The 17563-nt window shown below is 33.8% G+C and overlaps 1 protein-coding gene across 1 annotated transcript; it reads left to right on the top strand.

Moving 5' to 3' along the window:
• On the top strand, positions 1-9204 carry LOC6042365 (sialin). Its single transcript, XM_038257485.1, has 4 exons — positions 1-655; positions 7671-7916; positions 7977-8816; positions 8875-9204. Exons 1-4 carry the CDS (start codon positions 323-325, stop codon positions 9172-9174), a joined length of 1719 nt encoding a protein of 572 aa, XP_038113413.1. The 5' UTR covers positions 1-322; the 3' UTR covers positions 9175-9204.
• The last annotated feature ends 8359 nt before the right edge of the window (positions 9205-17563 follow it).

Here is a 17563-nt window from a genome sequence, read left to right as displayed (position 1 = left end):
GCCGTCTAGAAGAGAACACGCTCCGTCACTCGCTCGGAGGTATTAAGAAGAATCATCTTTAATTGTAGTACTATGAGGCTGAGCTTCGGCGCGTATCAGGCGCACGTTGAGCCGGTCCGGACGCCAGTCGACGATCGGATCTAGGCCAGGAAGAAGCTCGAGAACGAGCTCGAGTGCGAGCGTGGAACCAGATGAGTTCAACCTTGAAACCTTGAAACCTGAACGAATTTAGGAATGGTATTAGTTGCGTGCAAGTGACTTAATTAGAGACTTAATTTAAATTTTGTGAAGAGAAATTGGAGGAAATTAAACCGCTTCAAAAATGGGAAAGGAGCCGAAAGTGTACGCGAGGACAGTATTATGGTACTTAGTGTTTGTGGGATTCGCGGTGAACTACATGATCCGGATCAACATGAACATCACGATCGTGACGATGGTCAAACAGGCTGGCAGGAAAAGCAGTGCAGCAAGCTCTGAGGTGTTTAGCAATGGAACTAGCGTAGATCGAGTTCAGCGTAAAGTGTACGCGTGCTACGTTGAACGCAACGGGTCGGACTTTGTTGCTGAGGATCTGGCTAAAAGCTCTGCTATGGCGTTGCTGCAAAGTGAGCCGAAAGTTCAGTCACCTGAAAAGTGGCTGCTGAAGTTGTTGAAGGTAGAGTATTTTTTTAAAGCCATTGCACTTTTTGCCAGTTTGTGTCCCCCTCCCTTCAAAATTTCCCAAAAAATGGGATGGTAAAAAAATTATTAAGCTAAATTGAAATTTTCTTTGAAAAAACTCGTGAAACCAATCGTAAACTATTCAGAATACATTGGTTGGCAGTTTGACTCACAATCCAAAGGTCGTCAGTTCGAATCCCGGGGTAGATGGAAACTTGAGGGTAAAGAGAGGTTTGGATTTTTTTCTCCAGCAATAAGTTGGATTTGTGTTTGGAACAAATTGAATTTTCATAATTTAAAAAAACCATTTGTGGTCTCAAATTAAGCATAAATTTGCGATTTTATTGTTCACAACGATAAAGCTAACTACCCTTTGTACGACCGCAAAAAAAATGATTTTTAAATCAATTTAAAATAATCAACTTAGTGGCCCTTCTGGATAGAAAATGTCCTACTTGACAGCTCGTTACAAGGAGACCATAGTATATCCATCGAAAAAAAATTTGTCTTGTCAATATTTGTTTTTGCATTAAAATGAAAAAAGTGACCAGACACATTACCCTATGAGTTTTCAGTTTCAGCTTGGTGTTAATCTTAGTTTAAGAGGCAGTATTTGTAAATATTGCTCGGTTTGTTCTAGAGGTCGTTTCGAGGTGCTCCGATTTGGATGAAACTTTCAGCGTTTGTTTGTCTATACATGAGATGAACTCATGCCAAATATGAGCCCTCTACGACAAAGGGAAGTGGGGTAAAACGGGCATTGAAGTTTGAGGTCCAAAAAACATAAAAATCTTAAAATTGCTCGCATTTCAATAAAACTTCATCATTTTCAACTCTCATAGATGCATTCGAAAGGTCTTTTGAAGCACTTCAAAATGAGCCATAGACATCCAGGATTGGTTCAACTTTTTCTCATAGCTTTTGCAAATTACTGTTAAAATTGATTTTTTAAAACCATAATATCTTATTGCAACAGCCTCCAACACCCATACTTCCATTGGTCAAAAGATAGGTAATTTCATGGAATATAAGCCTACGGTAATAGCTTTTTGGCCAATCGCAGTTTTTCTCATAGTTTTTCGATTTTTCTATAACAAACTTTTTACAAAGTTAGTTTTTGCCCTGTATGCTCCCATAGCGGCACTTTTTGGTCTCAATTTTGTCATATTCGGAATCCTCGGAAAATTTCACGTTATTTAGAAGTATTGAATTTGTAAATTTGATTAAAAAAATAATTAAATAAAACATTTTTGTAAAAAGAAATAGATCTTATTTATTCTGTGGTCAATACGTCAAATGCTGTATCAAGTAGGCGAAAACCTATTTTACCTCTAATCCAACAAATTGTTAAAAAAATATTGTTAAAAACATTTATAATTCATTCTAAATGGCATTTTTTTCAATCAAATTTACAACTCCAATACTTCTAACTAACGTTAAATTTTCCGAGGATTCCGAATATGCCTAATTGAGACCAAAAAGTGCCGCTATGGGAGCATACAGGGCAAAAACTAACTTTGTAAAAAGTTTGTTATAGAAAAATCGAAAAACTATGAGCCTATGAGAAAAACTGCGATTGGCCAAAAAGTTATTACCGTAGGCTTATGGTCCATGAAATTACCTATCTTTTGACCAATGGAAGTATAGGTGTTTTTAACAGTAATTTGCAAAAGCTATGAGAAAAAGTTGAACCAATCCTGGATGTCTATTGCTCATGTTGAAGTGCTTCAAAAGACCTTTCGAATGCATCTATGAGAGTTGAAAATGATGAAGTTTTATTGAAATGCGAGCAATTTTAAGATTTTTTTATGTTTTTTGGACCTCAAACTTCAATGCCCGTTTTACCCCTCTTCCCTTTGTCGTAGAGGGCTCATATTTGGCATGAGTTCATCTCATGTATAGACAAACAAACGCTGAAAGTTTCATCCAAATCGGAGCACGTCGATACGACCTGTTACACATTGGTGAAAAAATCGCTCTTAAATCGATAACAAAAACTTTGAGAACCATGCGTTTCCATCATTTCAAACACTCGGTTGGCCATGACCCCGCCACACGACGGTATTTGCCACTCACACATTCACTCATCAAACAATGCCACTCAAAGCGAACTCGCGTGACATGTTTATGATATTTTTTGTTTGAATTATTTAATTTCTCGCGATAAATCGCAAAACAATCATCCCAGAAACAACCACAACAATCAACAATCCTCCACTGTAAGATGTTCGTGTTGCTGTGTGTTTTGTATGGGTGTTATCTGTGACACAACTGATTTACGGCTACCGGGATGCTGCTGCTGCTGCTGATGAACAGCAGTATCTGCTCTCTTGCTCTTATCAGGTCAGGACGGTCCGTCACCGTCAATCTGGACCGGAACATCACGTAGACAAAATGGGAATGTTTGTAGAAAACAGTTGTACTTTATTGTAAAACGAAAGAAAGTTCAGGTCAAGACGAAATGAAATCAGAACGAACCGTGGACAATTATCAACACATAATTTCACGGTGTAATTAAACCAAATTGTAATGATTCTGGATGATTTATGAGCGACATTTGGTCACTAACAGATAATGTTGGAAATCAACAACTCCGGGTTTGCTACACGAAGAAAAAATAGTTCCCAAAATCGTGAGCAAGCGTTCGACGCGTGGTTCCCAATTTCATGAACGCTTATTCACGAATTTGGGAACTCATTTTCTCCTGTAAATGTTTCCTCTACTGCACTTCTTATTGATAAGGTTTATGAATTTTGAAGTCGAGTTAATCAGTAACTTATATCTTAAACGTTTTGAGATATTTTGCGGAAGCAATTTTTTATAAATCGAGATGACTAGGCTTAGTGATTTTTCACGCTCGAAAATTGATAATTTCACGGGGACCTCAATTTTAAAACACCAAATTTCACGCAAATTTCGCGGAACGTGAAAAACGTTAAAATAACTCTGAAAATCTTATGTTTGAATCACAGAAACTACTTTTCATGCTCCATTATATATTCTTCAATTTACAAAAAATCTTTCATAAATTTGAACGTGACACAAAAAAAATCTCCTAATTTTCAAAAAAGATTCCACCTAGTTTATGGATGAGCTCTAAATATATTTTGAAATAAAATGTAGGGCATGCGTATTCTCATTTATTGAACTGCTTTTTTTATATTCGACTTATTAAGTTAAAAAGTTGTCGCTGATTTGCTTCATTTTATTGAATTTCATATCAAAACAATTTTAAAAATCTTGTCCAACAACATAATTGAAATGATTTGAATTTTTTTGCGATATTTCGCAAAATAACATTTTTTAAAGGTTTTTATGCCCCTTTTCAAAATTTAAATTTTAAATCAGAAGTAAAAAAAAATATTTGTAACGAAGTCAAGTTATTTATACGAAATGAAAACAAAAACAAAAAAAGTAGTATTTTTTAAACTTTCACGTGAATTATCCACCCAAACAATCAAAGATTGTTAATATTCAGGACTCAGAAAAAATCTGTTCAATTTTTAAAAGTTGATATCAAAGCTTTCATTTTATTATTAATATAACAAATAATGATTCTTTTAATTTCTTTTGAAACATGTTTTAAAGCAACGATATCAAAGTATTACAACAACTGCTAGAAATGTTTCAGAGATGGCGAAAAAGAAATCCACTTGGTGTAGGTGGGATTTGAACCCACAACTGATCAACGGTACTGATCCGCGTTACCAATTATGCTTTTACTTGAAACTATACTTTTCAAATAAAATAGCAGTAAAATTGTTATTAAAGCGAATAAAAATATAAATCTGAACAATTCTTCAAATGTTTCATATCAAGCTTTTCAATTTCAATTCAATTTCAAAACTGATAAAATTAAATTAAATAATCTACATGGATGAAATATTTATCATTTTGTTATTGTGAAAAACAAACATGATTTAAGAAAATTGATAAATTTTACGAATTTCACACCGTCCACGAAATCATAGGCTTAGTGATTTTCACGTTAAAAAAATGCAGTTTTCACGGGGAAAAACACAAAATTTCTAGGAAATTTCACGGAAAAAAACCTATCCAGGTTTTTAAGTGAAGATGGCGTTCGAATTGTGAACGTCCGAAATGTCAAAATCGCTCAGTAGCACCAACATTAGAAAAAAAAATGTGGCTGTCATGCCATAGCACACTTTTTTCAACTTGGTACCACTGCGTGACTTTGACATTTCGGGCGTTCACAATTCGATCGCCATCTTCGCTTAAAAATCTGGATAAAATCTTTTGTTAAACAACCGGAAAGATTTTTGACATTTAATTATATATTAAGCATATAAGCTAAGTGATTTTTCAAGCTGAAAACTTCCAGTTCCACTCGACCATCAAGTTTCGTGGAAATTTTACGGGTTTAAGAAAAAACTACAATGTTTCAGAAAATTACTGTTTTTTAAACATTAAAATAATATTTAAAGCCCAAGTAATTTAAACTTGAATAAACCTAGTTTTAATAAACGACGAAAAAAACTCTTTGCTGAACTGTTCATGGAAGTTTCACTGATATTCAAAATAATTTTGAAAATATCATGAATTGAGTGTATACACAGCGTGTTTTCTGGGCAACCTTAAGGAGAAAAAATAGTCATCACTACTTTCAAAAGTGTCTTATAGGAAATTTTCTCAGTTTTCCAATGCTTCTAAGAGCGAAATGTTTCATCGGGAAATTTCTGAGATATCTCTATTTTAAGTTTTTTCTTTTAAAATCCTTGATCATTTATTGGAAACTTTTAAATAACAGTCCAGGAAACTTGTCAAATGATGTGTTTCATGTGTATTTTACTGACCAAAATGTGCGAAATAAGACAAGAAACAACTTTGTAGAAGGGTGCAAACCGCTAAACATTTTGAAAATTAAGTTTTAACCGAATTTTTGAATACGTGGGATTTATTCAAATAATAAAATAATAAAACCGTATTGAAATATTATTTTTACAAGAACAAATAGATTATTACATAATAGTTGTGTACAAATAACACCGGTCTGCTCTGATTCAGCTTGGAATTAGCTGATACAACCGAAATTTCTACAGGTTTGAGATTGATAGGGTATACAAGATTTTTATGAATAAATATCATATTTCTTTAATCAAATACTAACTAGTTGCATGGATACAAAACATGTTTTATACTCGAAATTATACTGCAAATTACTGTTGCTAGCTTTAGGAGAAATACTTTTCATTAGTATGAAATAATTGTTTCAGTTTTTTTTGTATTAAATGATCAAGGAATTAGCAATATTTTAGAAGTTTATAAGACTCTTATCTTCAATCTCAACTTAAAAAAATATATATGTCTTGATTTTTTTTTCAAATAGTTTGGAAAGAAAGTTTCTGTTAGATTTTTTTTGTTAAAATAATATTTAATTTTTGTTCAAACAAAAAAAAATATTTGTGACGGTGTTTTCAGAATTCTGAATTGGAAGACTCGAGTTTTATTGCTACTTTTAAGTGCATTTTCTACAGAAAACATTTTATAAAATTTTATTTTTATGTAATACTCATGAAAATATGACTTCTGAAGCTTGATACAGTAATATGTAGTACATTTTCGATTTAAAATCATATTTGTATTTATGTTCCTGGTTAATGTTTGCTTAAGAAAATATCAAATTTATTCATTAAAATTCAATAATACCATTAACAATCACAAACCTGCCAAAGTTTCGGTTGAACAAGCTAAATCAGAGTAGACACGTGATATTTGTACACAAAAAATATGTAATTATCAAATAATTCTTGTAAAAAATACATTTTACACTGTTTTTTGATTTTAATTTCCAAATAAATCCCATATATTCAAAAACTTAGACAAAACATAATTTTCAAAATTTTTAGCGGTTTGCAACCTTCTACAAAGTTGTTTCTTGTCTTACTGTGCAAACATTTTGATGAGTAAATGACTCATGAAACACATCATTTGATAAGTTTTCTGAACTGTTGGTATAAAGTTTCCAATAAATAATAAAGGAATGTAAAACCAAAAAACTTAAAATACAAATATCTCAGAAATTTCCCGACGAAACATTTCGCTCTTAAGCGCATTGGAAAGCTGAGAAAATTTCTTATAAGACACATTTGAAAGTAGCGATGACTATTTTTTCCTGATAAGGTTGTTCTAGAAAACACGCCGTGTATATATGAATATAAACCAACAATATTTGATATCAATTAAAAAAGATTCCAGAGTGCTTCAGGTGTGCTCAAAAAGAGTACATGTACTCTTAATAGAGTACGTCTGGTAACACTAAATGATACTAAAAACTAAATTTCATTATTTACTTAATTGAATTAATTTTAATTGAAGCAGAAATTATACTTAAATGCTTTCTATACTTTTCTAGTAACAAATAATTACAAAATATCAATGAAGTCTTCTAAAAAAATCCCGGAATTCTACGAATATACATTCAATCTGTGGTCTTAAAGTTCAAAATTTGGAAAATGCTTAAAAATGACCAATTTAATTTAAATTGCTAAAATAATCGAAATACAATACTATTTTTTTCAATGCAAACATATTTAAGCAATCCTTTTTTTGCCTAATTTTCATTGAAATCCTTTGTGGATAAAATATTTGTTTTTTAAATGTTTGGCAATGATTTCAGAGAGTCCTACAATTTCACAGGATTTCGTGGAAATTTTAGAATTTCATGAATTTTACTCTGTCCACGAAATCGTGAAAATTCATTAACCCTAGTTATCAGGAAGGTGTAACAGGTGAAATACCATCAGAAACAAACATTTATTTAACATGATAAATGGAAATTAAAAATGGAACAAGAAAAACATAGAACAAGCGAAGTCAAGTTTTACGAAGAAATTTTTTTTGGGCTTAGAACAAACTTGCCTAGCGTTTTGCTCAGGTTGCTGTTTTTGCATATGGGACATTTATGCGAACATGAGCAGTTTAGAGGGTTAACAAATGTATTATGATTTTGTAAAAACAGTTGTGTAATAACAAGTTTTTCAAAATTCCAGCTCGACACCAAGGAGGACGGCTTCGAGTGGAACGAGTACGAGCAGGGCCTGGTGCTGGGGGCGTTCTTCTGGCTGCACTGGGTCACGCAGATTCCGGGTGGCGTGCTGGCCCGCAAGTACGGCACGAAGATGGTATTCGGCGTGGCCAACGCCATCGGCTGTTGGATGTGCTTCCTGATGCCGCTCGCTTCGTATTTGGATATACGAATACTGATCTTTTTGCGGGTCGTTCAGGGTGTGATTTGTGTAGGTTTTGGAGAATTGTTGGGTAGATTTTCAAAGTGATTAATTTTGAGTTCTTTCCAGGGAGTAGCATGGCCTGCTATGCACCACATGGCCGGCCAGTGGATTCCACCGAACGAGCGAAGCAAGTTTATCACAGCCTACTTGGGTAGTTCGGTTGGCGTGGCTTTGAACTTTCCCCTGTTCGGGTACATCATCTCGTGGTCCTCGTGGGAGTACGTTTTTCACTTCTGTGGAATCTTTGGAACAATTTGGTATTTGGCGTGGGTTGTTCTGGTGTACGATTCTCCGGCGGAACATCCCCGGATTCATCCGAAGGAACGCGAGTACATCGAGAGCTCGCTGGGCATTACGGAAAAGTCCAAGGAGCAAGATCGTCACGAAGCAACACCGTGGAAGGAGATGATGCTTTCGAAGGCCATGTGGATGACGGTGATAGCTCAATGGGCCGGTATTTGGGGACTTTTCACGGTGATGACGCAAGCTCCGAGCTACTTCAACTACATCCATGGATGGGATATCAAGATGACTGGACTTCTTTCGGGAATCCCCCATCTCTGCCGGATGATATTTGCGTACTTCTTCTCCATGATGGGAGACTACCTGTTACGGAACAATCTGATGTCCAGAACGAACGTAAGGAAGATGGGAGGTGCCTCATGTTGTGTCCTCAATGGAATCTTCGTCCTTGGACTAGCTTACAGTGGATGTCACTCAACGGCCGCCATTTTGTTCCTTACGTTGGCCACGATGGCGCACGGTGCCGTTTCAACGGGACCGCTGGCCAACATCGTGGACATGAGTCCGAAGTATGCCGGAATTCTGCTCGGAATCAGCGGGATGATCGGAGTTATTCCGGGATTCGTGTCGCCGATCATCGTTGGAATTCTCACGCTGGGAAATGTAATAATTTCTTGCTTTAGGTCCCGAATAAGATGATAAAACCTTTGAAATCTTCCAGCAAACGGTCAAACAGTGGGAGTACGTGTTCCTCATTACGGCCGGGATGCTCATCGTCGGAGGAATTCTGTACATGCTGTTTGCGGACTCCACGCAACAGCCCTGGAACTCGGCGACCGAAGAAGCGCTGGACGCCCGGGAACTGGTCAGTTTGAAGCTCAACGTCGAGGATGCGATGCGGGAAAAGGAACGGGAAGCGGGTGGCGGCGAAGCAGGGGGAGAACCGGTTACGGCGGAGATTGTTGATGAACAGAACACGAGTGGCGAAGATGATCCGGCAAAAGCAGTATTAGTTAGATGAAAGTGTGCAATAAAAGATGTAGTTTTGAAATGTTTGTTTAATATTTTATTATCACATTTTGTGGATTGGTTTCTGGAATTGAGTCTTTCAACGCAATTTATTAGATATTTTAAAAAACCCAATTCATACCTCTAGCAACTAAATGAAAAGTCACTTTTCTCTGCATCTGCATGTTAATATTTAACTTTCTTGCTTTTCCGATTTAAAGCTTGTTTAACTTACCTCAAATTTACCGAAAACCACTCGCATAAATATTTACACACATGAATAACGCAGAATCCTGGTCCTACACACGCCCCTCGGCGCAATTACAATAATTTAAATAATCACAATAAGTCACAATCACCTTTCCAGCGAGCAAACACGAACCACAGAAAAAAAAAGAAAAACCAACCTCCTCTCCATTGTTTTCCTTATGCGCGGAAAAGCAACAGAATTTCCACCCTCTTCCACTCCCTAGTGGCCAAAGACACACCGGCGTGGAAAATTGCAAAAAGAGAGCAAAAAAATACAGTTACAGTGGAGCGCGAAAAAAAAAATCAATTTACACAACGACGACTCTCTATGCACCAGCAGCAGAAGCACCGTGAAACGTACTGTGAATTTGGGAAAAAGAAACAGGACGACATTTGTTTATGGTTTTCCATTCTTTCACGGAGTTGAATGGAAAGGGGGAATCGGGGTTAAGTTTTTGACACGGCTTTTTGGTGGTTTGTTTAATTTAGTTTTTCGAAAGGACTTGAAATCAAAAATGATCAAAACATTAAAAAAAAGTGAGAATTATTCAAAAAGAACAAAAATAGTTCATACAATTCGACATGACCAGAATCCTAAATTTAAGAATTCATATAATTATTTTTAACAATTTTTGCTTAGTAATGCTCAAATTTAACCCCACTTAGCCCACCCTATCACCTCAGAGGGTGGACACATTTTTTTCACTTCTCGCTGCTGCTTTTTTTAAATTATAGAATATGAAGCGATTTGCAGCTCGTGAAAATTTACACACTCTCTCGCACACCAGTTTCCAGCATCCATTCTGCAACATTTCTCAGGAGATTAGAAATTTATGTGTACACTTGCATTAAACATGGAGTCGCATGTTTTGTAGTCGCCCCGCGATGGGAGTGTTTTTTTTCTGTTCGTGCTTCATTTCTGTACCTTAGGCTGTGAATTGAGTTGTAAAAAAATGCCACCTCCTCTCGGTGTGGTTCCCGAAAGGATAGGAAATTAAAATTTCTTCATGCATTCTACCGCTCTGTGTTAGAGTTGGAGAAATGATGACATATTTTTGCAGAACACACCTTTCAACTTTATTACATGTGAGGTTTGAGAATAAAGAAAATTACAATTGCTACGTTGGAGGATTTCATTTCAAATTATGCAGTTTTTTCTCGTACAAAATTCCATCGTTATTCTAATTAATAAATAAAAATTAACAGAATTCCTCCCATTCCATTCCAACTCACTTTTTCCACAAAAAAAACCCTTTATTAGTACTTCAACCTTTAACAATAACCTCACTTTTTTTTCGTTCCGGTTTTGATCAAAATTTTGCCCTTGCTCTCACGGGTGGGTGCAGATTTTTCATTGTGCTCATTGAGGGTTGCTCACCTGGAACGTAAAAATGTGCCTTGGTTTTGGGAATTAACCTGCATTAAAGTTTAATGAAGGCGTGAGTAAATTAATGGCAAAAGGGGTTGAGAGTGAAAAAACAGGTGAGTTGGAGTCAGTAAAAAATACTTGAAAATGACAAAGTGTTGGAATAATTCAGTTTTTATACAAAATTGAAATGACTTTAAGTAAAACTGCATCAGAATTTAGCCACAGTCAAATGTGAATCATAAAAAAAATTACCAGAAGTCTTAAATATTCTGCTCGTTCCTTTTCCAATGTTTTGAAAACTAATATTAGCTTTTGCGAATAACTAAAAATTATCGAAAATAATAAAATATCACATAGAAAGAAAAAAAAACTTTTTCACAGAGCAACAATTTCTAAAATTGGAACTGTTATGCTAACTTGATTTTTGTCCTTCAAATTAGATATGTTCATTTTATAATCTTCTACATTTATTTTGTAAAGTAAGGCCGTTGCAAATATTTTTTGAAGTTTATGTCCCTCGACTCTGACCAAAGTCGAGGGGGGGGGGGGGGGCAAAAAAAATAAAAAAAGTATAAAAATTGAAATTACGAGCCATGGTTTCAACATTTTAATGAAAGAAGTGTTTTAAAATGCATTATACACCTGTCCAGTTGTTTTGCCATCATTAGTTTCCAAAATATCTAAGTATTGACGAAAATTTTATTTTTTGCGAAAAATAAAATTTTTGTGGTGCTGTACTTTTGAATTTCATAAAAATTCAAAACATTTTAAAACAAGCCCAAACATGCTAAATATGATTATCAATGCAAAAAAATGCATTTTAGATTGTTTTCAGTTGATTAGACTTCTATTTTCACGGAAATTTTGAAGTTTTTTGGAAAAATATTTTTTTTGCCCCCTGATTTTTCAGAACAATTTTGAAGGGGGGGGGGGGGGGGCGACATAAACTTTGAAAAATATTTGCAAAGGCCTAAAATAATAATAATAAAGAAATATCTGTTTTAAGTTAATAATGCAATAAAAACAATCAAACATTCTTTTTTGTAGAGATATATTTTGAAAAAAATTTACAGCAAATATTTTGATAAGGCCGTTTCAAATCTTTTTCAAAGTTTATGTCCCCCCTCCCTTCAAAGTTGGTCCAAAAATTCAGGAGCAAATTTTTTTTTTCAAAAAACTTCAAAATTTTAAAAGAAAACTAACCAAGTGAAAACAATTAGAAATGTATTTTCTTGCGTTTAAAATCATATTTAGCATGTCTGGGATCGATCAAACAAATTTATTTTTTTTTGTGGAATTCCAATGTACAGCACGGCATAAAGTTTTTTTTTCGGCGAAAAAAAATCTCTTCGATACCTGGATATTTTGAAAACTGATGATTGCAAAACAACTGGGCAAGTGTAAAATGCATTTTAGAACACTTTTTTGATTGAAATGTTTAGACCATGGCTTGTAATTTCAATTTTTAAACATAAACTTCAAAAATATTTGCAGCGGCCTAAGAGATTTTTGCGAATCCAAGAATGTATTTTAAAAAACTAAAAGTGCATCTTTTCATTACAAATAAATGCTAAAAAGTAAAGCATTTTTTTTCTTCAAAATAATTTTAAATTATTGAAACTTTTTTGCAAAATTTTGAATGGATTTTTTTTTCATCATTTATTTTTCCATATAAGTCTGCATACAATTTTGAGGGCTGGTCATATAAAAAGGGTATGTGAATGCTCGAAAATCTATATCATGAGAAAGATTTTTTTGATCGATTTGATGTCTTCGAAAAATTGATGGAATGATTTAGACCTTTCCGAAAAAAATGGTTCAGGAAAAAAATCCGAATTTTTATTTAACTTTTTAACAATAAAAGTTTAATTCCGACAGTAAGTTTTATGAAATAAAAAATAAAAATTATGTATATTTTTCTGGACTAAATAAGACATCTTTTGTGCTAGAGTTTACCATGGTTAAAAAAAAATGGCAAAAAAATTTAAATTACGCGGCATACCAATTTCAAAACATTGGAATTTCACGGCGATTTCGCGGTACTCAAAATTCTGCCTAAAATTAACGCAAAATTGTGTTATTTTAGTTGTGAACAGGAAAGTTATTGCAAAAGTAGGCAGTTGTTTAAGATTCAAATATTATCCCCTGACACAAAGTATTTAAGACAGTAAAAAATGAGAGCTCAATTTCGTGAAATTTTGCAAACTTTTTACTATAGAAATTTACGATTCAACCATCCCAATTTTAATGATATTTTTCAAATTTAATTTGCTAAAATATCTTTAAAACGAAATACATCCTTTAATATCAACAAAAAATAATCACAGCTATTCGATAAATCTACCAAAAACAGAATAAGTAGAATAAGAGATACACAGCAAAAAATCCGATGGTAAAATCGCATGCAAAAGCATGCACATCACCTTCGTCAAAATAAACACTTAATATTACACACTGCATGTACATTTTTTGCAAAAACAAAAAAAAGTAGCAACCGACGGGAATCAAACCCAGCACCAACAGTGAGGACTGGCGCCTTAGCCCACTCGACCATCACACCGATGAAACGCTGTAAGGATAAACGCATATATGAGCTTGACATTTCGGTCAGATAGGTTTCCCATACTGATGGGCTACATATTTTAGGGTGTAAAATTACATAAAATTGCATAAAATAATGCAATATTTATTTTACACCCAGGCCTTTTACACGCAGCTGGATTACTACTTTTTTAGCTGTGTATTACATTTTGTTTGCAAATGGTTTTCAGGAATAGTGAAATTTGAGAATTTAGCCAAAATTTCATTTAAAACAGTTTTGTTTACCATTTCGTCGCTTGTGTGCTATATTGTGACGCGTCTGCTATAAAAAATAGGACGTGTCATAAGATAGCACATAAGCGACGATTTGTTATAGATAAGTCCAGAAAATAAAAAAAAATGTGTTATAACAATTTCTGAAAAACATAAACAATTTTATTTTTATACAAAATTTCCTTTTTACAGAGATTCAAAAATAAATAGCAAAACTGCTCTGCAGTTTCTTTCTTTGCAGTTTTGAAAATCGTCCGTGAACATTTTTTTGTGAAATGTAAAAAAAATCATGCTTTGAACGTCAAATTGTATTATCCAAGGCATGTTACAACCAAAGCTTATTTCACTAGAACTTTTCGTAAAACAATGCAACAAACAATATTTTCAAAAATGTGTTTCAAAATGCTTGATAAAATTCTTGTGGGTTGCTTGAATAAAAAAACTCGATGTTCAAATACACTTAGGGACAATTGGCTAATTAATTAATAAGAATTTCACAGCATTTCACGGTATTTACGAAATTTCATGGTCATGGGAAAATTTCACGTATTACGCGGCTTCCGCGAAATCGCGAAAAATCACTAGCCCTAAAAATCTGGTACCGGAGACAAAAAATTAATAAAAAAATGGTTTATTGGGAAAAATCTGGGATATTGTTTTGTTTTTTTCGCGACTAAAAAAAGGCGTTTTTTTGCGCTGGTACCGAAGACATGAATGAAAAAAATTATGTTTTAAAGGAAAAATTGTATATTGTCAACCAATATTTTAAAAATCTTTTTAAATTTCAGTTGTTTTTAAATATTTTTTATAAAAAACTCATAAACTTTTTAATTTCACATTCAAAAATAAAGAACACATATCATTCATAAGTAAAGTTAACTTAGTTAACAAAATAAAAATATATATTTATATATCTTTAAGTCTAACATCACTAAAAGCCAGCATTCATTTGTTTTTTTCCCGGAAATGATTCAAAAATATAAGTTCATCCCCCCAAAACCTGCATAATCCAATTTTGGAATTCTCCAAGCACCAATTACGATCTCGGTTACAATGCTTCCCCCACAAACAAACACCTTTCGATAACAAAACCCACAAATTCCGCCCAAATCCTCCCAAAAATGTTTCTCTTTGCGTATGTGTGTGGGAAGTATTTGCAAATTTGAATGAACACACACGCTCGCATGCACGGCTGTATGCAAACAAATCAATTATACTGTTTGATATTTGATTTATACCAAACTGATGCTCCATTATTCATGCGACCGACCTCGGCCGGGGCACCCCCCAAAAGAAAAAAGAAACTTCCGTCGGAAGGGACGACGGCCAAAATCGGATTCCGCCCGGGCCTGATGTCCCAATCCGTTCCAGTACCGGAGGTTATGAATACGAATGAATATCAACCGAAATTTGTAACCATATTAAATTTTATTCCAGCCATAATTCGCATCCGCAGTCAGCTCGCTTTTTTTCGTCGTCCTTCGTCCTTTTTTCGGTTTGTGCATGTGAGTATTTGCGGACGTAAATATCCCAGAGGAACTCCAAATTTTGTGTATTTTAAGTGAATAAAAAAATACGAGCCCCGGCTTCAATTTTGCGTTTGTTTGTTTGCATGCGAGTGTGTGTACGAAACAGCAAGGACAGTACACGTGAGCACGCGAGCTTTGTTTCCCCGCACAGCGATTTTGTGGTCCAGTTTTCCGCCCCTCGAATTTTGGTGCGAGTTTCGGAAGTGCTGGGAAAATCGGAAAACTCTCTCCCCCCCCTCTCCCCAATTTATAGGACTGTTGCGTAATGGAATTTCAGAAGACTGCTGTAGAAAAGGTAGACTCCCCTTTAAAGCAGGTTCATAAATTTCGATACCAGAGGAAAACCCCTTTTCTTAAGATGTTGGGAGAAATGTTGTCTTGAAAGGTTTGTTGGCTCGATCCAGGGTCATCCTTCAATGGATGTGGTGAAAGGTTGCTTTCGGCGGAAGGTGAAAAGGGGGCTTTAGGAACTTTATTGGAAAGCATTTAATTTTACCTGTTGATTTATTCCTTTATAAACTCTTGGTAAAAGTTATACATATTGCAGTAAAGCCGTTGCAAATATTTTTGAAGTTTATGTCCCTCGACTCTGACCAAAGTCGAAGGGGGGGGGGGGTCAAAAAATAAAAAGAAAAGTTCAAAAATTGAATTTACGAGCCCACGATTTTAACATTTGAATAAAAAAAAGGGTTTAAAAATGCATTATACACTTGTTTTGCAATCATTAGTTTCCAAAATACCTAAGTATTGAAGAAAATTTATTTTTTGCAGAAAAATTTTATTGCAGTGCTGTGCTTTGGAATTTCATAAAAATTCAAAATATTTTTAATCCAAAAAATCTCATAGAGGTGGCGTATATTTTTGTTTCAGTGTATTTTTTCAGAAAGCCCGTCCAATTTCCTACAAGTTTGTCTTTGACCACTTTTTGATACGACGCAATGGCTTCGAGATACAGTAATTTTTAAATTGCAAAATACAAAAATATTTAAATACCTTACGCCCTCCTCAAATGTTATTTTCGAGTACTATTGGCTCCATATACACAAAAATGGCTTATATAGGCCTAGGATAACATGTCTAAAAAGTTTCATTGAAATCGGAGGTCGGGTACAAAAGTACCAGAAAAAATCCTGATTTGAGCTGGAATTGCTCCTTATTATTTTAAATGATCATTAAAAATCTACCCTACAACTTTATAGAACATTATTACACACTTAAAACCCTGCAAAGTTAGAAGAAACACAAAATTTTAATATGAAAACTTTTGTTTTAAATGTAAAAATGACTCTTCTAGGTTATTGCAGATTCGAAAAGTAAATTGAATTTCCCATAAAATGACATGACCCAAATATATTTACAGTCGATTAACGAAACTGGCATAATTTTTGAAACTATTTTTATATTATTTTTTTTTTGATAAAAAGTACGTTTTTTCGGAATTATGAGTACGCCATCAAATCGGGCGTTTAATTTTATTTGTTTGGATTTTAGTTAATAAAATTATTTTTTCTTTGAAACTCAATTCAAAAGTATCTTCAAATTGGCAGGCATTTTCAGAAGAACAAATTTCAAATATATTGCGAAAACTTTTTATTCGTGTTTCGAATTCAATGCAAAATAAATCGATATTTCTGCAAGATTTTTTTTTTTAATTTTGAACAAAATTGTTATTTTTCATCAAGTTTAATCTTAAATTTATATGCATTCTATTAGAAGTTTATAAATTAAGTTAACGAAATAATGTCAATGTCTTTTTTTTTCAGCAAACTTAGTAATTTTCACACTTCAAATCTAAAATTAACATGAAAGAAGAAAAAACATAAGAATTTCTATAACACACTACTTTTAATGCGCTATTAATTTTTTTTCCAAAAGTAGCGAATGGAATTTGCTTTGTTTATCTGAGTGAATAAATGTTTTAAAAATAATTATGTTGATACAGCTTTGAAAAATTTTGCAAAAAAAATCATATAGATGTCACCCTGGTTTACGTTACCAAAAATCATAAATAAAAATCGATAAACGTGTAAGTTTTTTTTTTGTTTAAAAATTGTAAATTTAATGAGCAATTCTCTACGAAATCGGTCTTTTTTCTTCAATTTTAATATTTGTATTTTTTAATCCGACTGAAACTTTTTTGGTGCCTTCGGTATGCCCAAAGAAGCCATTTTGCATCATTAGTTTGTCCATATAATTTTCCATACAAATTTGGCAGCTGTCCATACAAAAATGATGTATGAAAATTCAAAAATCTGTATCTTTTGAAGGAATTTTTTGATCGATTTGGTGTCTTCGGCAAAGTTGTAGGTATGGATACGGACTACACTGGAAAAAAATAATACACGGTAAAAAAAATTTGGTGATTTTTTCATTTAACTTTTTAACACTAAAACTTGATTTGCAAAAAAACACTATTTTTAATTTTTTTTATTTTTTGATAT

The sequence above is a fragment of the Culex quinquefasciatus genome, chromosome 2, assembly GCF_015732765.1.
Source record: "Culex quinquefasciatus strain JHB chromosome 2, VPISU_Cqui_1.0_pri_paternal, whole genome shotgun sequence".
Taxonomy (NCBI): Eukaryota; Metazoa; Arthropoda; class Insecta; order Diptera; family Culicidae; genus Culex; species Culex quinquefasciatus.
Note: the sequence above shows the minus strand (reverse complement) of the source record. Positions and strands in the feature narration are given on the sequence as shown.

Bases quoted from the DNA above. Each gene is read 5' to 3' on its own strand.
- LOC6042365 (XM_038257485.1), top strand. From the start codon at position 323: ATGGGAAAGGAGCCGAAAGTGTACGCGAGGACAGTATTATGGTACTTA. The intron at 656-7,670 runs GTAGAGTATTTT...TCAAAATTCCAG, and splicing joins GGCTGCTGAAGTTGTTGAAG to CTCGACACCAAGGAGGACGG. The intron at 7,917-7,976 runs GTAGGTTTTGGA...AGTTCTTTCCAG, and splicing joins TCGTTCAGGGTGTGATTTGT to GGAGTAGCATGGCCTGCTAT.